This window comes from Chelonia mydas, chromosome 4 (assembly GCF_015237465.2).
Source record: "Chelonia mydas isolate rCheMyd1 chromosome 4, rCheMyd1.pri.v2, whole genome shotgun sequence".
NCBI lineage: Eukaryota > Metazoa > Chordata > Testudines > Cheloniidae > Chelonia > Chelonia mydas.
This window is the reverse complement of record NC_057852.1, coordinates 55314100-55340643: the sequence shown is the minus strand read 5'-3', so window position 1 is coordinate 55340643 and position 26544 is coordinate 55314100. Positions and strand designations below refer to the sequence as shown.

Genomic DNA, 26544 nt, shown 5'->3' with positions numbered 1-26544 from the left:
CTTACCGCCAGAATGGCATACAGGGGACAGACTCTGGCCCACTTATTATAAGAAACCAAATGAGTGTGACCCGCCACATAAAATCATCTACTCATTCCTTATTTACATAGATATGTGTAACTTAAAAATACCTCAAAATGTTACAAGCAAGGAAGAAGGCAGAGTTCTTAGAGGATTGTGACAATGAAGCAGCTATTTATATTATTGCTATTCAAAAGAAACAATGAGAGGAACTTCTGGACATAACAAGTGAGTTGTAGCTCATTTTTAAAATAAAAGAAACCTAGGCTCAGGGGGAAGATCTCAGCGTGAACAGCAAGTTGTCTGAATAGCCAGCTGGCTAACCAAAGAAATGCAAATCATGGCTCAGAAGAAGCTGGAAAGGCATAGGGAGTTAGGATGGATATGGACTGAGATCTCAGCTTATCCCTGCATCTCAGCTTATCTCCCTGCCTCTCGAGGACTAAGGGTGAAGGGGGTCTTTGTGAGAAGCAGAATAGAGGAAGTAGGAAGGCTGGCTAGACAGTGTAAGAGAAGAGGAATAGATAGTGGATATACATATATCCATTGGTTTTTCTTAGCTCACATGAAAAAGTTTGATGAATACGAAGGATTCACTTTTTCCTAACGAACATTGGAAAAATATCCTGCATCTGGGATGGGATGATAACAAATGTGTGGACTTTTGGCTTTGTGGTGACTAAGAGGTGAGAGGAAACATAACCTTAGCTATGAAGTCTCTACTGCTACTCCATCTACAGATATATTTCAGTATGGAAAGAATCTTTTTATATGTTAGTTATATGTTATGCAGTAGGGCCCTGATTCAGGAAAGCACATGCTTAAGTCCTTTCCTGAATCAGGGCCCTAATTACTAGCACTGCAAATGATGAGCAGGAAGGACATGCCATATTGGTATCAACAAGGTAATGTTCCCATTCTAACTGAATGCCTCTCCTTTGAGAGAGAAAGACACACACACACACACACACACACACACACTTTTTCTGGTTATTCATGCTTAAATAATATTAATACAAGCTTGTATATTCAAGACATCCATAATACTGTATTAGCAAATTTAGCCAATGACCTACGTTATTTCTTTAATCCCAAATTGACTCCCAGTCTTATTCATTAGCAGGTTTAAATAAGCTTATGATTCAACATTTACAGAAAATGTATTAGAAAAGTTATAAGGCCAGTTTCACAACAGTCTATATGGAATGCCTGCCTGGAAGCTGTGAATAGGAACAGAGATAGAGCATGTGAGCTCTAGCTGAAGTGAGGGTAGAAACATTTATCACATTTCAGATGTTCCAAACTAATAATAGTCTATGACTGGCTTTCAGAGAGAGATATAGCTGTGCTTAGAAAGGGTGAGAGTCCTGTGTATAATTACTGTAAATAAAAGCTATGGTTTCTTTCATTCTATTGCATTCATCACCCAGACAAAATTACTTCACATGTAGTACATAATAATTTGGCAAATCTAACGAAAACTGTTAGCTATAGGCTGACTGTAGAGCACCAAACCATTAGTATAGTCAGCAGTGTACTGTGGCTTACAGATGTGATTCCTATAATAGTAAGTGAGCTCATCCACAGTGTAGAAGATTATTCATTAGGGAGAGAATAATGTAAGTGATATGATCATTACATCACCTTTTCCTGTACATTATTCTCACTACAGCTGACAGGGAAAACATCTCCCAGTTTTAAGTTACATCATTTTCAAATTTTGTAGAATAATGAGTCTAGATACAGACTGCTTTGAAACCACATCATTTTTTAAAAAGTTTCATTTGATAACTTTTAGACAATGAAAAGCTAATGCTAAAATGTTGGACTAGTTGCCTTTATCTGTTTTCTTAGATAATTTGTTCACAGTATTATAGCAGACTTGGTTTTCCTTTAGCACCCTTTTCTTAACAACTGTCATTTTTATTCTCAGATGACCATTTTGGAGAAAACATTTGAGTTGTGTATAATGAAGGCTAGTGGCTAAAGAGCTATATATTTTAAAAAGCACTGTGAAGGGATCAAGCCTTTCAGATTAAAGTGAAATAGATCTTCATAATAAGTTTTTAAAAGAGAAAATAGTACCATTTTCCATTCTAGGAAAATCTGTTTGGATTACACCAAGTGCAGGTTTTATTATTTTAAAAGGTGTCTATGGAGCCAATGAAGGAGAATAGGTGAAAGCTCATCTTTCCTTTCTCCTTGCTTTTAGAAATGGAAATTTACATCCCTATACTCAGGGATAGGAAGGAAAGCATCCATTAGGAGCATAAGAGGGGGTTGATCACGATAAAGGGTGTGGCGGACCTGAAACCACCATATAAAGAGGTGAATAATGTCAGGTAATGGATATCCTCCTGGTTTTCAGATTGCCTGGCTCTTCAATTTTTGATTTCGCTACTGTTTGTTCTATTCAGGCCCCTAGTGCCCAGTGTACTAAGCACCTCTTAAAACTCCCATCAGAGCAGGAATCATTAACAACCTATTTTAAACACTTGTTGCCTATGGAAGGGATGTGTATACATAGATGTATATTCATGCAAACAGCTTGACTGTCAGAAGCTTTCACTAATTCTAAGTGCTGTGTTTATTTTGGGGTGCCCAACTAGAGATGTCTAGTGCCAGATTTTCAGAAGTTGGACCCTCAGCTCCCACAAACTTTTCATTTATTCAATATTTGGAAAAGAAACAACAAATCCAGGAGATTCATAAGCACAAACATTAAGCATGTTTGATGTAGGCAGCTAACAAAGAAAAGCCTTTACATGAATATGTTTAATATAACTGATAACCCTCTATGGCTCAATCTCATATTTTTATCCTGTTATGTTCTTTTTCAGATAACTCAGGATTTAATTCTGCTGCTTGCACCTGTATGTCTATTTAGTACTTCTTTGCATGACCCTTTATCATCATTAACATTTTTTTAAAAAATTGCTCACCTTTTGGCTTATCATTGGAAAGTGAAATTAATCCAAATATTCAATTAAGGGAAACCATCACTAAATATTTGTCTTCTTTTCGTCTCCCTGGCTGCATACTTACGTACCTGGTGTATTATCTTTTCCATCACCTCCAATACTTTTGTGAACCAAGATGTTCTAGTAGATGGGGCCTTTTGTTTCCAGTACCATGCTGTTACTACCATGTAAACTGCTATCAGCCAGTGCAGTATCAACTCACTTTGCCAGCTAACTGCCACAGCATCATTAGGCAATCCACCAAACAGGACCAAGTGGTGATCCAAATTGTATGTGGATGTCAAAGTCTATCTATTTATTATCGTATCACTAACCACAATTCCCAGATGCATGGAATAGGCAGGGTTTTGTTTTTTTAAAATGCAGACAAAGTAGGCACTACTGTACAATCACCCTTGATGACTACTGTCAGTTGTCTTTCAAGCTCTATGTTAAATGGATGTAAGATACTCATTAACTGAAGATATTATTACGATGTACGAGGTCTATGGTTATAGAGTTGATACTCTCTAAATGTAGGTTTACATGATAGGCCAGTGGTTCTCAAAGTACCCGTGGTAGGAACAAAAATAGAAAATATGGTGGGAAAGGTTGTGAGCATAGGTGATTCATGAAATTCTCTCCTCCCTTAAAAGGGATTTTCCAACTACTGAGATAGAAGGAGTGCACCCCCCCCCATTAAAAAAATCAAACAATTGGGATCAATTTTGTCAAATTAGAGCCTAGACTAAACAGATCATCCAGATCATGTATATTCCAAAAAAATTCTAGATATTTGTATTTATATAATAGACCAACAGTTAAAAATACACGGCCAAATTCTATTCTGCAAAGCATCCAAAGGCAGAATTTGGCCCATAGCATGAAAAAAAATTGCTCATGCCTCATGTATTTTTATGAGCAGTAGTTTTATACATACTCTGACATTACCAAAGTATATATGGAAATAAAAAAAACATGCACCAAAATATCAATCCTATATGCTACATATCCCCACTATCAGCCTGAAAACAAAATTCAGCACATTAACCCATTTCTTCACCTCCTTGTGTTTTTAAAAGTTGTTTTGCAGTCCTGCTTGCTGGCTATATTTTGACACCCCAGAATTAATCAAATTGTGATTAAATGGCTTCTAGAATTCTCTGAAGGAACATATAGTCAGTCCACAAGAAATTAGATAAATTCATCTTTAATATAGAAATAAAATGCAATTTTCATTTTTTTTTATTAGTAGGACATACAATAGACAGACTAGTGAGTAAAATCAATAGACACCAAGTGAGAACAAACAAAACATACAAAGTAGATTTATCATCCCATTTTAAGACTCTGACAGTTTAATTTAGTGGAATTTAAATCTGTGATAGCATATAAACAAATAAACTATTAGTTTTCAAAATGCACCATTAAAATTACAGGGATGGCAGAAAGGATGTGCTACAAAATATGCAGAACCTAATTTAAGATAAGATTGCAAGACCTAGAAATACCAGGTGAACTGGCAGGGCCCACCTTTGGGGCTCACCCTGAATTGTGTGTCCCTTTGCAGTGTCAGTGCTGATCAGAATTTCCCTTTTCACAGGGAAGTTTGATTTATACTTTGAAGGCTATCACTAGGATTGAAAGTTTGTCATTGGAATTTTTCCTTAAAAATCATTGGTTATTTACAGATCAGTCCCCCAAGGTTGTTTTTTGGAGTCACAAAGCCACATTGCCATATGTCTTTGGGGGTTTTATTGGTGTGGGGAATTTGTAGGGACGCTTCAGTTAGGCTTGTTCTGGCAGTGTTAGGGCCTTCGGTTATCTGAAAACTCTCAGTTACCAACATGGTCTACAGCCATCGAGATGGGAGGATAGTGGAGGTGATGGCTTATCTTCAGGTTGCTGGTAAATGGGGTGAAGATGTAGCATGAACCATAGTAAAAAAAGGCTGGAAGGAAAGAGTAGGTTGACAGTCACCCACAGGTCTTTCCTTTACCCTTTTTTATTTAAAATGCACCAGTTAATTTGATAGGATCCCAAAATGTATCTTGCAAGGCAGGCCCAATAGTATTTGGGGTCCCTTTAGCATCAGTGACAAAACATGAAATAATGTAATTGTGGAACAAAATTTAGTTTGTAGAGCACTTTCAAAATGAAGAGCTAACAATGATAACGACTTTGTTTTTTGCACTGTGAAAAATTCTGAAATGTGCAGGGTTCTGTGGTTTGTGTGGGAAAGTTGGTTACTTTCCTCAGCCCTGAATTGAGCAATTGTTCCAGAATTATGCAGGAGTAAAAGTCTGACATACAGGAGTACTAGTAAGAAACTGATTTTCATTAGCTGGCCCCAGTCATATGGGTCAGGATTACAACAGGTTATGGCAAAGATTACTATCCACTCACTCCAATGGTTACTGTGACAGATACTAGAGAGGAAAGGCATTATGTATGAGAAAGTTGTACCCATTTTTCTAAATTTGTTTAGAAACTGTTTTAAATAGGTACAACTCTGTTGTTTGGCACACTTATTTCAATTTAAGAGTGTCATATCAATATAGTTTAAGTTTTCAGCTTCAGGAATTTGGGCCTTTTAAAGCACCTAGGTATACTGGACTGATCCACACTTTAACCGCTAAGGTGGGCTACCATTTAAAATTAGGTTGGGAACCTAGTTATATCTACAGGGCAGAGAGAATTTAAAACTGAAAACTTTTGGAAAATATTGTAAATAAAATAGCAGCTTGCAAGGGTGGTTAACCAGTGGGTGATCCAAGTACTAAAGGAAGTGATGGATTCACCATCTCCTGCTGTCTTCAAATCAAGGTTTTTACATGTTCTATAGTAATACAAATAAATAAGAAGACTAGATACCTCGCTGGAAGAGATCAAACCATTGAACTCAGTATAGGAGTAACTGGGGGAAATTTAATGGTTTGTGATATATAGCAGTGGTTCTCAAAGCCGGCTGTGGGAAGGGTGGCCAGCATGTCCTTTGGCCTGCGCTGCTTCTTGCAGCCCCCATTGCCCTGGAGCAGCGAACCATGGCCAGTGGGAGCCATGATCGGCCGAACCTGCAGACGCGGCAGGTAAACACACCGGTCCGGCCCGCCAGGGGCTTTTCCTGAACAAGCAGCGGACTGGCTTTGAGAACCACTGATATATAGGAAATCAAACTAGATGATCCAATGACTCCTTCTGGCCTTAAAATCTCTCATCTATGATAACAGATCTGTGTAAAATTGACACTTCTGATTTGCAGTGGATTAAAGCATCCATTTACTTTGCTTATTTCCATCTACATGGGTTTGCATCCCAGAGAGCCCCAAATGATACAAACACTTAGCTAGACAGAATCCAAAAAGTAACATATGCATCATTGTGGTATAAAAAATATTCAAGGCAAAACTTAGATACACCTGTAATATGCCTCATTTGGGACTGAAACCATGAAAAACCAAAGGGCTGGGGGGTGGGGGTGGGAAGAGAGGAAATATTGGAGAGGAGATTGATGAAGGAGATATAAAGAAAGTTAATCATGTCATCTGTTGGGTCTTTCATAGGTCTTCATGGTAAGAAGAATCTAAGCAGATGTATGCTTATTTTTATTTCCGTGACAAAAAGTAACTAGATTACTGCTAACCCCATATGTCCAAAAATCATGAATCAGGTCCCAAAATAATCATAACATTCGTGTAAAAATAATGATTGAAAAAATATTTGGCATTCTTTTCCCTTGTCTTTTAGCCCTCAGGGTTCACATTTTCAAGCTTTTCTCCACAGCCATGAGAGCCAGAATCTTACTTTTATTTTTTAAATGAAAGCTGAGATTCTCTTGTAATCACCTGACACCAGGATCTTGGCTTTAAGAAAAACATCAAAAATTTTGAGGCTCATGATAAAAATCACAAGAGCTGACAACAGGGAAACTACTCACAAAAATATTTTACAAAATAAATTGTTGGTCATCTTGATATCTGGGTTGAAATACATTGAATCCTATGTTTGTAACCAATCATGTAAATCTTCACTCATGTGAGTAATGCCACTGAATTCAACGGTCTTCAGGATTGGGCCTATTATCTAAATAAAAAAAAGTGTATTCAATCAATCCCCTTTTGTCTGTTTAGCGTTTAATAATGTGTACTAAGGCACTTATAAGGCTTCCTTTATTGTAGCAGCTGAGGACCTCCTAATCTTTAATGCATTAATTCTTGTGACACCCTTGTAAGGTAGAGAAGTATTATTATCTCCATTTTATAGATAGGAACTGGAGGCACAGAAAGACTAAGTGACTTGTTCAAGATTCTAGCCTGGAACCCATGGTCTCGTGGTCACTTTAGCCATTGGACCATCCTTCCTCCCTCATTCATTTAGCCCTGGTCTACATTGGGGAGAAAGGGGGGAAATTGATCTAAGTTACGCAACTTCAGCTATGTGAATAATGTAGCTGAAGTCGACATACTTAGATCGACTTACTGTGGTGTCTTCACCACGGTGAGTCGACTGCTGCTGCTCCCCCGTCCACTCTGCCTGCGCCTCTCGCGGTGCTGGAATACAGGAGTAGACTAGACGCGATAAATCAATCCCCACTGGATCAATCGCTGCCCGCTGATCCAGCGGGTAATGAAGACATACCCTTAGTGAGCTGTACACACACACACACACCCATCATTCTGACTAGTTATATCTATTTTGTTAGTTCAATAATAATATTAACAGTAAAATTACTGGGAAACCAAATATTGATTTAAGCCCCAGCACAAAGATTTTTAGTTGCATCTGTATATTAAAAATAGTTGGATTAGAAATCGATTTGGATGTGCGCATTGCTTCCATAGAGCTTACCTGTCTCTTAACTTCCTTTCCAATTTTCCCACCTTCTTTTTGCCAGAGACTTAAAATGTTTCTTCCATTCCTCCGAGACAAAAGGCAGTGATCAGCATTAATTAGCCACCTGCACCCACAGCAGAAAACTAAAACTTGTTTGTCTTACATGGTTTGTTGAACCCCAGGGGCTCCACCGCATGTGTTGTTTTAACACTTCAACTCCAGTTCCTCCAAGAGATGTTTAATATCTTATGCAATGTTTTGTACTATTAGAAGAAAAAGTCTCTTCTTACTTCTATATACAAGGAGGAGGATATACTCTATGGATTCCATGGAAGAATGAATAAACACTCTACCTCTTATCCCCTCCCCCCCTTTTTTTTTAACGTTTTCCTTCGATTTTCTCTTTTCCTATTGTCTATCTGCATTTATAATGCTAAGTGACATATGCCATGAAGGTTATTAGCTGCACCACTCTTCCTTTAACTGGAACTGTTGCCATGAAAATATGGGCCTTTTGCAGATAAAACTAATACTTAACATTTATGTAGCTCTTTCCCTCTTCAAAGAGCTTTATTTATGTTAATCGGATGTAAACACCGCACTTTGTTTTCACTGAAAATATTAAAAACAATAAGAAATAATAAAACAAGTGTCGTTTTAAATCTTTAACAGTGACATTTAACCAAGTTCTTAACTCTCAAATAATACCTTTTTAATGAATAATTGTATAACAAAGATTATTTGTTGGAATATTTATAAACATCATTTTTCACCTGGTTTGCCATTTCTCATTACTGCAGCAGGTTAAGAATGATAAAAACACATTATTCTGCTGGGTTTATCTCTTAAGGACCTGATCCAAAACCCACGGAAGTCAACTGGAGTCTTTTCAATTACTTCAACAGACACTGAATCTGACCTGAATTGCAACAATTTACTTGAATCTGGGGCAAAAGCTACAGACACAAAAACAAATTATTTGTGTGTTACTGGATTACTGGAAGTGCAATTTATGATGTCAGCGTGACGCTGGCAGACCAGATGTCAGCTCTTGCCAAGGCTTTAGACCTCAGCCAAACACTGACAAATTCATTGCTGGAACCCAGTCCAGTCAGTCTTCACCTGAGTGGTAGTATGGTTATGGTGGGTTTTGAACTTATAACTATGTTTAGACTTTATGAAATCCTTGAAAGTTGCTACATGTATTAATCCTACTTACAATATCTGTATCCCACGCTATAAGGGAATACTTAAGTGTTTGCTATATAGCTGTAAAATTAACTATGTAACTCACCAAACAAGAAAAAAACATTACCTATACAAAATGCTAAATCCCTTTGGGCGGGTCTATACTACGGGACTTGTCAACCTAAGTTATGCAACACCAGCTACGTGAATAACGTAGCTGGCGTCGACGTACTTTAGGTAGACTTATTGCAGTGTCTACACCGTGCTGGGTCGATGGGAGAAACTCTCCCGTCAACTTACCTTATGCTTCTCATTCCGATGACTGGAGTCAACAGGAGAGCAATCGGTGGTAGACCCACTACATAGACCCCCGAGTGGATCGATCCCCCAGTAAGTGGAGACAAGCCCCAAGAAAGGTATAACCTCTTGCCCATCAGGAAGGACTACCAAAAACTCAATAGCCATTGTGGAACACCACAATACCAAGACTTTGCCCCTGAACACCTATGAAGAAGCTATGTGCAAAAGTGCTTGTCCCATCAGCTTGAATTCTGGAAGAAAGAAATAAAGATAGTTGATAAGAAAATTTTTCTTCTGTTTGCTATAAAGGACACCAACAGGCCAGAACCATGAAACAGAAACAGAGATCCCCAGGGTCAACCTGAGTTAGCCCTAAAAGACATTCCGAGCTGACAGATTATTACAACTCTGTTACCTTTTAAAACCATAGACTGTGACTCATTTGTGTATATACATTTGCTAGCTGTAACCTTGTTATAGCTCTCTCATTTATTTTTTCTAATTCAGTGGTTCTCATCCCACGGCCCAATTAGCACACAGCTGCGGCTCAGCTGTGTGCTAAAGGCCGTTGGGCCTATGGGGTCAGGAGTGCGGGCTGCCCCACCACTTGGCACAGCGGGGTCCATGGCCCCAGTTGCCCTGCCTGGCAGGGTCTGGGGTTGGGGCTGCCTTGCTTCATGCCCCAGGGTCCGAGTTCAGGGCTTCAGGGCTGCCTTGCCCCATGGTGCGGTCTGGGGTCAGGGCTGCCGAGCAGCCCTGCGCCTGGGGTCTGCTCCTGGCCCCACTCTGTGAAGGGGTCTGTGGGCGGGGCCGGGGCATTGGGGTTCTTAACCTACAACCCAGGTAACACATTGTGGGCTGCATAGAGAGTAGGAGATCATTTTCCAGGATAGGTTGTAGATTGCTGATGATGCGCTGGAGAGGTTTTAGCTGGGGGGGCTGTATGTGATGGTCAGTGGCGTTCTGTTATTTTCCTTGTTGGGCCTGTCCTGTAGTAGGTGACTTCTGGGTACCCGTCTCGCTCTGTCAATCTGTTTCCTCACTTCCCCAGGTGAGTATTGTAGTTTTAAGAATGCTTGATAGAGATCTTGTAGGTGTTTGTCTCTGTCTGAGGGATTAGAGCAAATGCGGTTGTATCTTAGCGCTTGGCTGTAGACAATGGATCGTGTGATGTGTCCTGGATGGAAGCTGAAGGCATGTAGGTAAGGATGGCAGTCAGTAGGTTTCCATTATAGGGTGGTGTTTATGTGACCATCACTTATTTGCACTGTAGTGTCCAGGAAATGGATCTCTTGTGAGACTGAGGTTGATGGTGGGGTGGAAATTGTTGAAATCCAGGTAGAATTCTTCAAGGGCCTCCTTCCCGTGGGTCCATATGATGAAGATGTTGTCAATGTAGTGCAAGTAAAGGAGGGGCGCTAGAGGACAAGAGCTGAGGAAGCCTTGTTTTAAGTCAGCCTATAAAAATGTTGGCATATGGTGGGGCCATGTGGGTACCCATAGCAGTGCCACTGACTTGAAGGTATAAATTATCCCCAAATCTGAAATGGTTGTGGGTAAGGACAAAGTCACAAAGCTCAGCCACCAGGTGTGCCGTGGCCACATCAGGGATAGTGCTCCTGACAGCTTGTAGTCCATCCTCCTGTGCAATACCAGTGTAAAGAGCTTCTACATCCATGGTGGCCAGGATGGTGTTTTCAGGAAGATCACCAATGCATTGTAGTTTTCTCAGGAAGTCAGTGGTGTCTCGAAGATAGCTAGGAGTGCTGGTAGCGTAGGTTCTGAGGAGAGAGTCCAAATAGCCAGATAATCCTGCTATAAGAGTGCCGATGCCTGAGATGATAGGGCGTCCAAGATTTCCAGGTTTATGGATCTTGGGTAGCAGACAGAAAACACTTGGTCGGGGCTCTAGGGGTGTGTTCGTGTTGATTTGTTCCCGTGCTGTAGCAGGGAGTTTCTTGAGTAGATGGTGTAGTTTCTTGTGGTACTCCTCAGTGGGATCGGAGGATTAGTGGCCTGTAGAATGTGGTGTTGGAGAGTTGTCTGGCAGCCTCCTTACAAATTATATCACTGTAGATATATTGCTCAGGACAGTGAAGAATCCTGTACCCTGAGCACTATAGTTAGGTTGGCCTAACCTTCAGTGTAGATATGGCCAGGTTGACAGAAGGATTCTTCCGTTGACCTAGCTACTGCCTCTCCAAGAGGTGGATTAACTATGGTGACGGAAAAACCCCGCTCTTAATACAAGAGACGTCTGCACTGTGGTGCTGTAGCAGTATAGCTGCAGCGCCGCAGCTGTACCACTGTAGCATAGACATACACTTAATCCAAGAGCTGGTGGAGGGAAGTTGAGTAATTTGACAGACAATTAAGTGATTAATCTAGCAGTGAGAAGATACTGGCTGTCTCACTTAGTCACCACGCTTCTGCCTCAGACTAGCCACTGGGATGAGCTAATTGTCCCTATCATGTCAGCAGAAAGCTGTCACTGCAGCAGTCTAGGAGAGGATGCCCCTCTGGAAATGCTAAGAATTCCAGTGACCTGAGCTGAGTGCAAAGACGAAAACAGATTCTAGGTGCGGTTGCTGCCAGAAGAATAAGGATAAGGTGTTAAAGTGGTAAAGAGAATTAGATAGGAAAGGGACTTAAAAATCAAGCTAAAATAATATAAAAAATGAGTGTGTTTTTTTTTAAACTGAATATCCGGAGCCCTATTTACCTAAAGGATGTACTGTCTGTATGGACATGTTAACCAATATACAATGAACTAAGGATTTGTTGGAATCCCAGCTAACCCAGGCTTGCTAAAATCTGTACATCTCAAAATCTGAGTTTGGCCTTGTCTACAAAGAGGAAACTGAGCAGCATAACTATTCTGGAATAACTCCCTCATGGGGACACTTATTCTAGAATAATAGAGACTTTATTCTGGAATAATTACCTCTGCTTTGTAAGCACAGGTTTCAGAGTAGCAGCCGTGTTAGTTTGTATTCGCAAAAAGAAAAGGAGTACTTGTGGCACCTTAGAGACTAACAAATTTATTTCAGCATAAGCTCTCGTGAACTACAGCTCACTTCACATATAAATTTGTTAGTCTCTAAGGTGTCACAAGTACTCCTTTTCTTTTTGTGAGCACAGTAATTATTCTAGAATAAAGTCACTTTTATTCCTGAATCAAGTGTCCACAAGGGATACTGTTTTGATTCAAGCTGCTCTCTACAATACACATATTTCTGTATATTTCAAATATGCTGTTTAACTGTCTACAACATTCAAAAACCAACAAAGTATTAGTATTTATGTTTACACAAGATATTTTGTAAGTACTAAAAAAATGTTAATTTGAGGGATCGAATGGGAATTTAATGCAGATAAAGTAGCATTATATCAGAGAGAAATATTACAGCATATACTATGTAACTAAAAGACAAAAATATTTTGTTTTCATAACCACAGGAAAGATTTTCAAATAGTAAAAATCATATTTTAAAAATCAGAAAGATGCACATTGAACTTTTCAAAATAATTCTATGGGTCCAAATTTATGCCTTGCATAACTTCAGTTAACTGATTTCTTTCTGATTGATTTTAGTGGAGTTATAGCAAGGATGAATTTAGTCTGGGATTTTTATTTTTTGTAACTAGAGCTGGTAGAAATTTTTAAGTGACTTTTTTGGACATAAAATGGCCTCTCTCAGAGTCAACATTTTTTGTGAATTTTTTTTTTTTTAACTCAACTGGAAAAGAAAAATCTGTGTCTGGTTTTACTTTCCTCCTTTCTCCATTTTTCCACCCGTCCCCTGCTTTTTTTTCAGTGACGAAAAAGGAAGTAGAGGGAAATGGTATAAAAGGAAATAAGGAGAAAAAAAAAAAAGAGGAAAAAAGAAAAAATAAATCCCGCAAATTTTCAAAAATGAAAGTTATTCCCTTTTGAAATCCGTGAACAAAAAAGACTTCAAGAATTTTTTTTTAAGGGGAGGGAGGATTTTTCCTCAATTTCTCTACCACCTGTAGTTGTAACCCCCTCTTACTCACCTAGCCTCCCATTATCTGTTCTATCAGACATGCTGTTATAGCTTATATAGGGTTCGATTCTGTGAGGTACTGAGCACTCTGGCTCTGATCCAATAAAGCATGTGCTTAAGCACATATATAATACTACTGAATTGAAGCAACAGACTGTAAACTGTTTGATGCTAGGGCTTTTCTTATCATTTTGTATAGAACTATAGAAATATTTTTTGTAGAAATTCCATGCAGGACTTGTGAAGAGACATCTTCCCAAATAGAAGTGATTTATTATATGGAATGAAAGTTCTGTCAAAGTCTCAAAAAAGGTTTAGTTAAATTTGGGAGCCAATGTGATCTAGACAAAAAGACAAGGAGGCAGAAGAGTAGAGCATTTTCAGGCAGGGTGAGCCATTGACTAAGTGACTTTGGGCTAATTACTTAACTGCTATGTTCCTTAGTGAAACCAGATGTAATACTGGGTCAAAACATTACATCCACACAAAATGTCATTGAGAAACAGATGCTGAAGTCTTGTTCAATTTTCCAGAGTAAATAAATTACCCCGCAACCCCCCCCAAAATAAAAGAGAGTTAAACATGGCATTAGAACAAGACATTCCTTTAACAGACTTACTGAGCCAAACTCAGATGTAACTGCAAAGAAAGCCAACACAACTGCAGTGTTTTATATCAGAGAGCCAAAAGCCAGCCAGAGATACACACTTCTCATTTGTACTTTAGTTCTAAAATGAGTCTTTCATAATAAAGGGCCAAATTCAGACTGGTGTAAGCAGATGCAACCTCACTGACTTCATGAATCCCAACGAAACCCATGGAGTAGCATCTGATTACATGGAGTCTGAATTTTCCCAAAGTGACACAAAGATAAAAGAAGAAATGAATGCTGACAATGTTGCATAGATTCTTTTTGTGTGCGTTTCAATGCTGTTAGGTCATTTCGGACCTTTAAAATATTGTAAAGGCCTTTTTTTCCAATCTGGACCTAGAAATAGGAGAGAGAATTTCTTAACACTGCAGAGGACTCCTCCACTGCACTGAACAACTGCAGCAGTACGTAAAGACCCATGTTAAATGGAGAATTAGCCTGGCAGTTAAAGCACAGGACTAGGAATTGGGAAAATACATAGGCTCTAAATTCAAATCTGACACAGACTTTCTGTGTGACATTGAACCTGCCAATCTATCTCTTGGTGCTTCAGTTTCCACATCTGTGAAGTGGGGATAACACTTCAACAATGTGCTTCAGTTTTACAGATCTTTGAAGAAGGGCATATTCCTAACTATCATAGTTGGAGTTCTATTCCCCAACATTTAAGGCACGCACAATAGCATATCGTTAAAACAGATTCTTTGTTCAAGGGAGTAGAAAGGTGTACAACATTAAGATCCCTTAAGTGCTCCATCAACTGAATGTATGATGCAATTTACATAAAAAATGAACACTTGAGCTCTATGCTTAGAAAACATGCACGAGTCCAAAATTAAATAGAAATGTCATATACTGGGAAAATAGTTTAAAACTCAATTTTCTAGAAGTGGTTCATACAAGATCATGTGCAGATGCACAACTGTATTTTCAACAAAAGTGTTTTGGGTGTTACACTTCTCTTTGCCATCTTAATCTTGGATCCTACCTTGTGCACCCACTTTACACACCGACAACAGATCTGGACCTACCATGGCATAACCAGCCATTGAAGCATCACTCTGGCATACAAGGAAACTCTGATGGCATAGATCCAGCATAACAGCTCAATATTATGCCTCCCTGCAGCAGACACAGGGAGAATGGCAGGGAAAAAAACAGGGTATAGGTGGGTCCTCCCTGTACTCTGGCAATCCCCAGCTGCTCTATTTGCCCCTTGGGATAGTTAACAATTGGTGCAATGCCTGAGGACTGACCTGGACCAGGATTGTCTCCTCTGAACCCTACACTCCTGAATTGTGCTGCCTCTTCCTTGCCTGCAACCAAGGATCTAGGCCTTTATTTAATACTTATGGTTTCCTGTCAACAAGTATTGGCTGCATTCCTTCCAGCAAAGTTACTGTTGTACTCATTTACCCTGATCTCACACTTCAATGTGGTGAGTGTTGTTATTTTTCTAACATGTTCAAGGATCTAATGCCACCTAAAGGATAATGTATTGAACTGCAAAAATACAGTGCTATTAAGGACTATCAGAACCACATGACCCTAAGGAAGAATATACATCTGCAACCTGCCTACCTGGAACTAGAGATTGTTACTGTGGCAGAGAACAGGAGGAGTGCCAAGAGACTTGACTCTGGGTGTCAACGGGATGAAAAGTACAGTTCTTGTTAGCTAATGAGATTGCCTCATTGGAGTGTTATTTTACTCAGACATCAGGCAACCCTAGAGCTTTATCAGCAACCTGAAATTTCTCCACACTCATTTTAAAAAGTATTAGTGAATTTTACTGCATTCCCACTTAATTCAGCCAAGTCTGTGTTAGCACTAACTGCTGCCCATTTAAATACTAAAAGGAAACAACATCTACACAGACCATATACATTATTTTAAAAAAGCGTATGTGCTATAGCTGTGAGAGGACAGATATAGGAACACAGCAGTCAGAACACAAACATGGGAATCAGAAGCTCTGGGTACTATGTGCGGTTCTGGCGCAGACTTCCTGCATGAGCACTGGCAAATTGATTAATATCTCTCTCTCAGTTTCCCCACCTGTAAAATAAGGATAACAATTCTTAGCTGCCTCTTAAAGGTGCTGTGATCCTTAATTAGTTTGCAGAGTGCTTTGAAATCCTCAGAAGAAAGGCTCTTAAGAAGTGCCTAAATCATTTTCTGTATGTCTCACTAATAGGATACAAGCGAATAAGTTTTTAAAATTTTCTTTGAATCTTGTTCAATTACATTACAAGGCAAACAATAAATATTCTGTAGTGGCATTAGACACAAATATATTTGAATCCATTTTTGCGCCTTTCCAAGTAGAAAGTCTCCTCTAGTCATCTACAGCCTTAGTCTGTGGATAGTCTTAGTCTGTCCATATCTAGTCTGTGGAGAAAAGCAACTTCTCTCTCTTAGCTCTCTACATACATTACCACAATTGTCAAAATTTGTTAGTTCTCAGGTAACTTCCCCGCTCTATAAAATAGGTCCCTGTCCACAAACTTTGGGTACATGGGGGAAGAAACCCTCTCCCCTTGACCTCAACACTAACTACTACAGATTTCTCACCTTCTGTTTCTTATCACAGTACCTGAAAAAAATAACCATCTTCTATCTTATGATCTTACACATCATAATATCCTAGACTGATTTGAGCTGGATTTTTTTCTGAACAGGAACAGAAATAGTTTTTCTCCACATAATTAAGATCATACATTTTGCTGAAGATAACCTCCCTTTTCTCCTCTCATTTTCTTTGGCCTCAATATAGCCTACACACTGTGGAGCATTCAAAACTCTTGGGCTTTCACCATTGCCTTTATAAACATCCCCCCGCCCACTACATGTTAATGGTGTCTTTACTCATTGTATTTGTATAGATTATAAACACCTCTGGGCAGAAAACTTGTCTTCTTTTATGTTTAAAGTGCCACTAATACCTCTAGCACTATATAAATATAAGCATTTCTATCTTGAAATGGCTCTAGAATCTGGTCATAAATAAAGTTTACAGACATAAGCATGAACTTCTCATATCCAGTAAATGCTTAGCTAGGTTTTTTAAAAATTAATATATTCCTTTTTATAATGGCAGTAGGACAACTTTACACAGGATTATTGCTGTTATAAAGTTGTATTAAAAAGATCACTGAGCTTCTAGACAGGTGTATTACAATGAATCTGTAATTTTTTTAGAAATACCTGGGGGGTAGTTTCTTAATGATTAATGTATATTAAAACATAAATAGTACTTACTCCACCTACAAGAAAGTACCACTCATCATATGCCCCAATCAAAACCAAAATAGTTAAGTCTAACCAAATGCTGCTGTGTTTTAATTTATTAGGGATTGTGAAAGGTTACATAGCCACAAATGTGCATATTTGAAATTATTTCCTATTCTTCTGTGAGAAATAATGGCTTAAGACTAGTAGTAAATAGTTATTGATTTTACTTCAGGCTTATACTACATGCTCTTTTCCTCTTTATTAGCCAATATAACATCAGCAAAGGAAAAACCACAGGAAGTGAGATAACCACAAACAGCAGAAGTGCCAAACAAAACCTTTGTCACTTTAGATTTAGGACATGCACAAAAGTTCAGATCTATGCTAAGTTTGGACTCCTCTGATGCTCTACAAGGTAAAAGGCAGTGTTTTTCCTGGCCAATGGTGTACATGTATTCCTCAAACTCTAAAGTAAAAAATTTTCCATGAGAAAAAATGAAATTAGAGTGTCTTTAAGGAATTATCTGGTTTCTTTTTAGTTTTCAGGGAGCTGAATGTATCACTTTTCTAAACTTCAAATACTAAAACTCAAGACATGGTTTCTGATCCTTCCCTTTATTAATACTCTGAACGTAGACACATTATTGATTACCAGATGCTTCTGATTTTGATAAGATGAGAAAAGTAAGTGTGCCTTTGACAATTCAAATACAAGAAAATTACTTTCCCCAAATTAGGGACTGATCATGAAATGGGATCAGACCCTGCTATTCTATTCAGATTCTTACTCTTCACCCCTCACTGTGGTATCAGAGAGAATAAAATTCGGTGACTAGCATGTCACATGTAGTTCTTTTCTTCTCTCTTTTCCTGTCTACTTGGAACATAAGGTGATGATGTTTGTCGTGGTTCTTAGCTTTAACAAGAATTTATTGTACAGTCTTGGTCCTTGTAGTACAGTTTCATTGTGCCCGAGGAATAGAGCTGTTGACTGCAGTGTTTGTCCCAGAGCATTAAGTAATCCTTTAAATATTGCCCAGATCATTAAGCTCCTTAAAAATAAGAACTGAGACCTTGAATTTGATTTTGATATTCTATAGGGAGCCAATGTAGTGAGATGAGAATAGGTCAGCAGTGCCTGCTGTAGCCCATGTTATTGAGGAGGTAAACTCCTGCAGGTTATACAATTAGTAGTTTTCTGAAGGCTGACGGTTTCATATCCAGGTAGAATGCATTGCTGTTGTCCATCTGGGAAGTAACTAAGGTATGCAAAACTGAGAGTACTGTAGGTATTTTTTACCTGGATGGGATACTGACTCCGCAGGCAGTAGAATTATTCTTAGATCCTCTGTTATCTATTATTATCATCAGTAATATGCGGTGTTCATCAATGTAAGCAAGAAATCCAGGCCCTTTATCAAGGGCCTGCCTTCCTCTCTGACAGAATTACAGAAGATGTCAGTGAACACAAAGGCTCATAAATTCTCTACACTGATTGCTTTGCTCATCTCTCATGTTTTAAGCCTGATCCAACACCCTCTGAAGGCAATGGGAATCTTCCCATTGAATTCAATGGGTGTCAGAATGAACCATTTGTTCTACTTTAGAGGGTTATGGTAGGGATTTAATATTTTCCATCAGTTATGTTTACAGTTAATAGTCAGTTAAGAATGGTTTGAGTGTGTGTATGCCAAGGCTCATTCCCCACTCTGGCACTTCGAGTACAGAAGGTGGGGGTCCGCAAGGATTTTAAAAATTAATACTTTCCCCTCCAGGCTTGTATTAAACTCCCAAGGTTACAGCTTTTCTCTGACCTTGGCTTGATAAACCACTCAAATGCAAAACCCCTTTTGGAACCCAGGAAGATGCACTTGGGAATTCCTTCCTGTGGGGTACCCTCAAGCCCTTTCACGCCCCCTGAGGGGAAGAGCTGAGAAAGAAAACAAAGGAAATTAGCTGGTGGCAACAGCTAATTAAACAACATATGCACAAACCTCTCAGGACCCCAAAAATCCAATCCTGTTCTTAAAAAAAAAAAGTGTAAATTTTATTAAAACCAAAAAAAAGAAAGAAAATACATTTGGAACTTAGGCTTTTACTAGATTTTAAAAGAGCAATTCCAAAATTTAAGCACCTAAAATAGCTTTCTTGGGGGTTCAGCTTAAAAGTTACAAGCAAACAAAAGCATCTGGGGTTAGCACAGAGGAGTCCATTAGCCATAACATATAAATAGAAATAACCCTAATTGCATCTTTCTAAAGATTTCTGATCTACTTACACATTTGGGAGTTCCAAATAAGTACTGTAGTTCTAGGTATGATCCAATGATTTATGATCATACCTGGCTTAAAGCTTCTCATAGAATAACTGCTCCCTGTTCCCCTCTTTACGGGAGAAAAAACAACAGACAGGGAAAGTTTTTCCCCCCCATTTTAAAAAGTTCTAGCCTTCCATTGTCTCTTGTGGTCAGGTGCCTTTACCTGCAGGACTTTGTTAACCCTTTACAGGTAAAGCAAGCAGAGAACCACCACCAAGAGGGACTTTATAGCTAGCTGGCTGGGTGTCCATAAAAGGGAGTTCCCAGCCCCCCCCCCCTTCATTTATCACAGTGTGTGTGTACACCAGTTAAAAGTATTGTATAGGGAGAAAAATACTGCTTTTTTTTTTTCCAGTAGAGGATCTCTATGTCATCCTGAGTTCACACAGAGCAACAAATTTTTGGAATCTGTTGCAGACATTAAAACCAATTAACAGATCCCTAATTCACCAAGATGTATTCTTCTGTTGAGGGTCAGTATTCAATAAGAAGAATTACACCCAAAATTTAAAATGAATTCTTCAGATTTGGGAGAAAGATTTTGGGAAAACCCTTGCTTGCTATTTGTTACATTCACAACCGCCTAGAAACTTATGACTAGATAGTGATACCCTTACTCACATTGAGAAATACCTTATTCTAAAGCATGAGGGTTGATAATCCTATTAACATTTTCCTAGGTAGTTTAAATGCTTATATTGGTTTCCACTGCTTTCTTGACTCCTACTAAACTCTTTGGTTCATTAATATTTTGTTGTAGTGAATCCAGAGGTTAAAGACACTTTTAAAAAACAACCAACCTTTTATCAGTTTTAATTTGTTGCTTTTAAAATTAATCGAATGGCCCTTTGTTCTTGTATTAAGAGACAAGTGTGTCCAATTGACCTTCTCAACACCATTCATTATTTTATATATTCTATTACTTATTTGTCTCCTCTCAGCTAAACAGACTGGTCTTTTAGATTCTCTTTATAAAGGAAGCCTTTCACATCTCTAATCATAATCATTGCCTTTCTCTGGATCTTTCCTATTATTTTTTGTCATACAACAAAGATAAAGATTCACAAAGAATCACCTAAAGAAAAAAACCCACAACTATTATCACACTAAAGCTATTCCCTTGATCTCCTGTCTAGAACTTCCCCTAGTTCCATTTCTCCCAGTCTTCCTAATACAGATTTAAAGAAATTGTACATATATTCTCACATTCTTACTGAGAAAGTGCAACCAAAATTAGACAGAGTGCTCAGTATAAGAAGGTACCATCTATTTGTGTAATTACACTTAAAATGAGAAAAGAAAGTTAAGGTTGCAAAGTCAGGTACTCAAAAGTAAAAAATGCCAGATTTAAGGCTATCCATGCAACCTTCATTTGCTTCCTCATTGTTACATTAATTACATAATTGCATACTATCCCCTACCTCCTCATATAATCTCAGTCTCCCACAAGCGTCCTTGCCCCAGTGTGTCTCAATATTCCCATATCTCCCGCTCCTTCTACGATCTCAGTCCTAGGCTCCTTGCCCAGCCAGTCCCAGTCTTTCTCACCTCCTGTGATGTGCATAGTAATACCCAGGTCTTTTTCCTGTGTGAATATTTTTTTAGCATATATCAATCTGTATAAATCGTTAAAATAGTTCTTTCCAATACACGTTACTTGCACATCTACATTGAATTTCATCTACAGTTGCCTTGTCATCAAAACAAACAAAAACAAAAATTTGGTACCTAATGACATTTGTGAATCATCAAATTGTTCACTCTGCTTGTAGGTCATATAACTTCCCCCCAACCCTTTGTCTTCAGCAGGGACTCTTTCTTTCTGTATGTTTGTACCACGCCTAGACAAAGGGGCCCTGATTTCAGCTGGAATCCTGAGGTACCGCTGTAACACAAATAAGTAATAATAAATAGCTTTGTTCCATCCCTCTGGAAAGATGCACACTCTTCTCTAGCCTTGATTAACCTAAATAATGTTTTCTTGCTGCTTTTCACTAATGGCTTGTCTACATAGGAAAGTCATACCATGTAAGCTAAGGTGTGAATTGAAATCAATAGTTAGGCTTGGAAACTATTTGCTAGTAAACATGAATTCCACTGTATCCATAAAAACAAAAAATATATTTCTATAAATAAATATTTAAATGTAGGCAAAAGTAAGAGAACTGCTGCTTGAGAACTTATTAGTTTCATGTAAGGCTATTTACTTAGTATGTTTTGACATGTGATGTTGACAAATTGCGTTTTAATAGTTACAAAGCTTTTACTTTTTGAATCTCAAGATCTACTGTCATTAAGTAATTATTGTCTGACCACCCATAATGTCCCAGGGAAAGGAAGTCAGACAATTTAAATATTTTAAAAAAATGTTTAAAATAAACATAATTATTAGCAGTCAAAGTTATAAAAAAAATAAAAATCAAATTCTGCCAAGCCTAAATATAGCAACAACAGAATAAAGCCTCAGGCAGACACCCAGTCTCTGGTGGAAGAGACTTTTTCCCATTCGAGTTATGTTGTTTCGGAAGGGATTTAAACTAAACAAAAAAGCTACTTTAGTCCACAAGAAGAGCGCGCGCACAGGTGATTATACTGGTCTAACTATATCAGTTCAACTAGTAACACGTGCTCATGTGAACAGCCCCCCCCAGTAATATCGCAGGCCAGGCTAATCCTCCTGGGATCGCTCCGGCTGCTCGCCCCTCCAGCTGAACGCCTCGCCCGGCACTCCGCATTAACTGGAGCGCTCAGCGATACCCTGCGGGAGCGAAGTAGTCTCCGGATGGTACCATTAGCGGCTTCCGCGGGGGTGCGTATAAGACCCGACGCTTACAGGGGAACAACTCGACTTGTCACCACACCCCGGAGAGACATGGTGCAGGCCACAGCCACCAGCACAGGTGCGGCCGGTGGAACAAACCAACAGCAAGCGACGGGGGTGGCGGCAGCATCATAGGAAAGCGACGCGGGAGATTGAAGTGTCTGCGCCGCCGCCGCTAGCCAGGGGCCTCGCGAGGGGGGGGGAGGAGGAGGAAGAGGAGGCGGCGGTGGTGGCAGCAGCGGCGGCGGCAGCAGCAGCAGCAGCAGCAGCCGGGGAGGAGGAAGGAAGAGTCAGAGCCTGCTGCGCCCGCCCCTCCCTCGGTAAGTACCAGTCACTGCGCAGGGGCAATTCAGGGGGCTGGAGCCAGCGCCTCGCCCGGCGGCTCCCCGCCGGCGGGTCCCCCGCCCCCCCGCCGGCGGGTCCTGCTCCTGCTGAGTGAGCGAGGTCAGGGCCCCGCAGTGACACACACACGGCACCCGGTGGCTGCGGGGATAGCCCGGCTAGCCCGGCCGCCGCGGCTCCCGCGCTCCGGCTGTGCCCCAGGCCTAACACACCTGCCCCTCCCGAAGGCGGTGCGAAGCCCTCGCCCAAGCCTGCAGCTGCGCTGTTTGCACCGCTTCAACCTCCGCGGCCGCTGCAGGCAGAGCTGGGCGCTGCTCTGGGGCGGGCCGGGCCGCCGGGGAGCTTCTCTGACCAATAAAGCAGAATGTATTCGTGTGTGTGCTCCTTTTTTGGGGGCGGGGGAGAAGGTGTCACGGTGTTTCAGTTGGTGTTGTCTCTTCCCCCCGGCTGAGTTGTACGTGTGTGTGGACTTGGGTGCTCCAGCGTTAAGCTATTTCCAAGTTCATAGGTCCCCCGCTGTAGGGAGACTGGGCTGCAGCTTGCATGGTCCCGCAGCAGACAGGGTTTATTGGCCTTGGTGCCTAGTTCGATAAGTTTAAAAGACAAAATAAGTAAACCTTAGTCAAATGACATGTTTCAGAGTAACAGCCGTGTTAGTCTGTATTCGCAAAAAGAAAAGGAGGACTTGTGGCACCTTAGAGACTAACCAATTTATTTGAGCATAAGCTTTCGTGAGCTACAGCTCACTTCATCGGATGCATACTGTGGAAAGTATAGAAGATCGGTGGGAGGAGGTATTTTTTCATGCTTTTTGTGTGTATATAATAAGATCTTCTATACTTTCCACAGTATGCATCCGATGAAGTGAGCTGTAGCTCACAAAAGCTTATGCTCAAATAAATTGGTTAGTCTCTAAGGTGCCACAAGTACTCCTTTTCTTAGTCAAAAGGAAACTTGGTCTGGCTCTGCTGGGAAAGTGCGTCTACTTATCCCCACGGAATTTATACTTTGCCACGTTTGTGACTCCAGCCCTTCTTCTGTCTCCTGTGATCACCCCTCAGTGTTCTCAGATATTTTTATTGGTCTCTACGGTCCTATGCTGGCTGGGATTTGCCTTTCCTTTAGGCAAAACTCGAATGTGAGTGAAAACACTTAGGGGAATGAAAAAGGAAGAAAGGTCCTGAAGAATGCCAAATGAAATGCAAGAAGCTTCTAAGGAACTTTATGGGTGGTTATTTGTAATTTGCTAGGCCTCAAACCAGTTGAAATTTAAGAGTACAATACAGCAAAAATGCAACGTACCCTTTTGGTAGAGGACTGACTGTTTTGCATTGCTGTTTGAGAGCACAATACTTGGAATATCACTAATTATTGACCGAGGTTAACTTACTTTCCAACTATACTACCTTATACAAGTTATAGAACTGAAAAGAAAATTGACCTTTCCAGTTCTCTTGCTTCTGTTTTTTTTATTTTTTAAATAAGACTTGTGAAATGCCACATGAAATTTAAGCCACTTAATTTGTAATGGGAGTTTAGCTGAGGAACTATACCCAGCTTGTAGGACAACCCCAGAAACGCATATGGCATTTCTGATTGATCCAAAGACATGATTATCAGAAGTCCCAGCAGCGTTTTGCTGTAAAAAGCAAGGCAGGATCTAGGCAAGGAAAAAGTCTGTGCTACAAGCTACATGCCTGCCCTCTTCTTGTCTCCAGCTATAGACAACACTAATGTGGGAGGAGTAACAGAAAGAATCGAAACTTCAAGTGCACTGGGCAGGTTGCTAGACCAGATAGTGAAACTAGAGTCCTAAACTGTGAAGTATTTAGAAAGAGGGCGGTAGTAGTTTGATATGAAAAATCTAGTTCACTTCGTGGTGTAAGCGTTTTGCATCGGAAAAGGGGATTGTCTCTTCACGTCATGCCAGGGCTGCTGTGGTGACCTGCTTGTACTAAGCACATCGGTCCTCTCCCCCTTCCTACAGGAGCCTTTCTGGCTCGGAGGGATTCCCCTCCTCAACCCCTGTGCTTCTACTTCCTGCTTCTGTAGAACTACAACTCCCAGTAACATCTCCGGCAGCGGTTTGAAAGTGAAAACAAACTGCAGGTTACCATTTCTTGGCAGTAGTAGTAGCAGCACATGTCCTTTCTCTTTTGTTTTCCTCCTTGTAGCTTGGGTGTGTACAAGAGGAGCCAGCAGTGATCGTCGCCCTGAAGAAGGGGTCGGATCTGGATCCCTACGAGTTACTTTCCAGGAGCAGCTGTCGGGCCCTCTAGGGAGGCGAGAAAGCGACTCTCTTTAAGGAGCTTTATGCAGTAAAAATCTGCCGATGAGTCCCACATGCAATTTGCCAACGTAAGGCCAGCTGCTGTTTCTGCTGCTGCCGTCCCGATTGCTGAGGAGGGAAGCACTCTTCACCCCCACCTGCCGCGGCCGTTTCCATTACCTGCCTGTGGGGCAGTCTTGCCATGTGGGGCTAGGAGAGCTGCAGCGATTTTCTGCAGTATTAAGCAGTAAATATGGAGGCTGCTTGCAAAACAGATGGCGGGGAGCAGAGTCATCCCAGCAGCGGCGTGGAGGCTCCTGGGGACGCTTCTATGGACAGTTACTTGCGATCTCAGGGTTTATATAGAAAGCGGGTTGCCAAGGATGGATCCTGTCTTTTCAGGGCTGTAGCCGAGCAGGTAGGTAGTTATTTAATTTAAGTAACCAGAAGCACTTTGCACTTCAACGCTGGCGATACCTGGAGGAAATGGATCCCATTAGTGGGTGTTAATGATGAGGGTGAAAAAACGAGAGAGTGGGGATTAAAGGAACACTAGCTGTGCCAAGGGAAAGCACCACATCTCAGGGAGGGAAGAGTTTGACATATTGGTATGTGTGCACAATCTTCCTGTTCCACTTAGGGAATTTAGGTTGGGGTTTTGAACACCCCTTCTGCCCAGTCCCAGCAGTGCATTTTTAGTGTAAAATTAGCACAAACTGGGATTTGCCACCTTGTATAAAAAACAATCCAGGAAAGATCTTGAAAGCCCTTCCCTGCTTTAGATTGTGTGAATGAGTTTGCTGAAGTTTTGGAGTAAGATCATCATTATCTTCATGTCACACTTTCCCCCTTACTTCAGTGAAAGAGCATTTTGAAAAAATAGTGTCTTAAATACAAATAGCAGTGGGAGGACTAGTGCTTCAGATTCTGAGCCAGGTATCCTGCTCATTTTGAGTGTTGATAATTATGTGAGTAATGTTTTCTTCCACTAAACTAAAATTTGGACTCCAATTCTTTAAAGTTATTCTGATAGTGGGAGTTTTCTTTTAAGGTGATGGTACAGGAAAAGCGGGAAACGAAGTCTGATGGACAGCTAGTACTCTGTCAATAAATAGTCATTTCATATTAAATTTCTAAATTTACTGTAAATTTTGACTTGTCATTTAATTTTCAATAAGTAGCTGATTTAATTTTGTACAATTGTCAGTTTTGAAATAAATATTCATCAAAATTAATTTAAAAAAACTGATTCTTTCCAAGCTTACATTTAACCTATATTCATTACATCATCCAATCGTTAACTTCCATCAAGAGTCTTAAGAAACTGCCGCTTCTCTCTTCCTTTCCCCCTGCCCCGTAGGTGTTACACTCACAATCTCTGCATATTGATGTTAGGAACGCCTGTATAAATTATCTTCGGAAAAACAGAGAAAAATTTGAAGCAGTAAGTAAATGCCATTTTTTTTCTTAAGTATTTTCTTGCTCTTTTCCTAGCTCTGCTCTACTGTTTTGTAGCAGGGTTTCTAACAACTAGATTCTACCTAGGTAGGTGTTTAAAGCAAGTGCTTTAAAAGGAATT

At 40.1% G+C, this 26544-nt stretch overlaps 1 protein-coding gene and 1 long non-coding RNA gene across 5 annotated transcripts in view; one reads left to right on the top strand and one right to left on the bottom strand.

Annotated features, from left to right (window-relative positions):
- Positions 1-6085: 6085 nt before the first annotated feature.
- On the bottom strand, positions 6086-22218 carry LOC122465640. 3 transcript variants are annotated; one of them, XR_006290629.1, is made up of 5 exons: positions 21262-22218; positions 20955-21118; positions 7830-7899; positions 7461-7531; positions 6086-7064 (listed from the first exon to the last, which is right to left on the bottom strand). It is a non-coding gene; the product is annotated as an uncharacterized LOC122465640 (long non-coding RNA). The 3 variants fall into 3 exon arrangements; XR_006290631.1 differs by lacking the exon at positions 7461-7531; XR_006290630.1 differs by lacking the exons at positions 7461-7531; positions 7830-7899.
- A 306-nt stretch (positions 22219-22524) lies between these two features.
- The window catches only part of OTUD4 (OTU deubiquitinase 4), a 45865-nt gene continuing 41845 nt past the window's right edge, over positions 22525-26544 (top strand). For both annotated transcript variants that reach the window (XM_037897343.2, XM_037897342.2), the window contains exons 1-3: positions 22525-22674; positions 24871-25383; positions 26326-26409. In XM_037897343.2, coding sequence (XP_037753271.1) covers positions 25219-25383; positions 26326-26409 — 249 coding nt within the window. In that variant the 5' untranslated portion in view covers positions 22525-22674; positions 24871-25218. The remainder of the gene's footprint in view (positions 22675-24870; positions 25384-26325; positions 26410-26544) is intronic.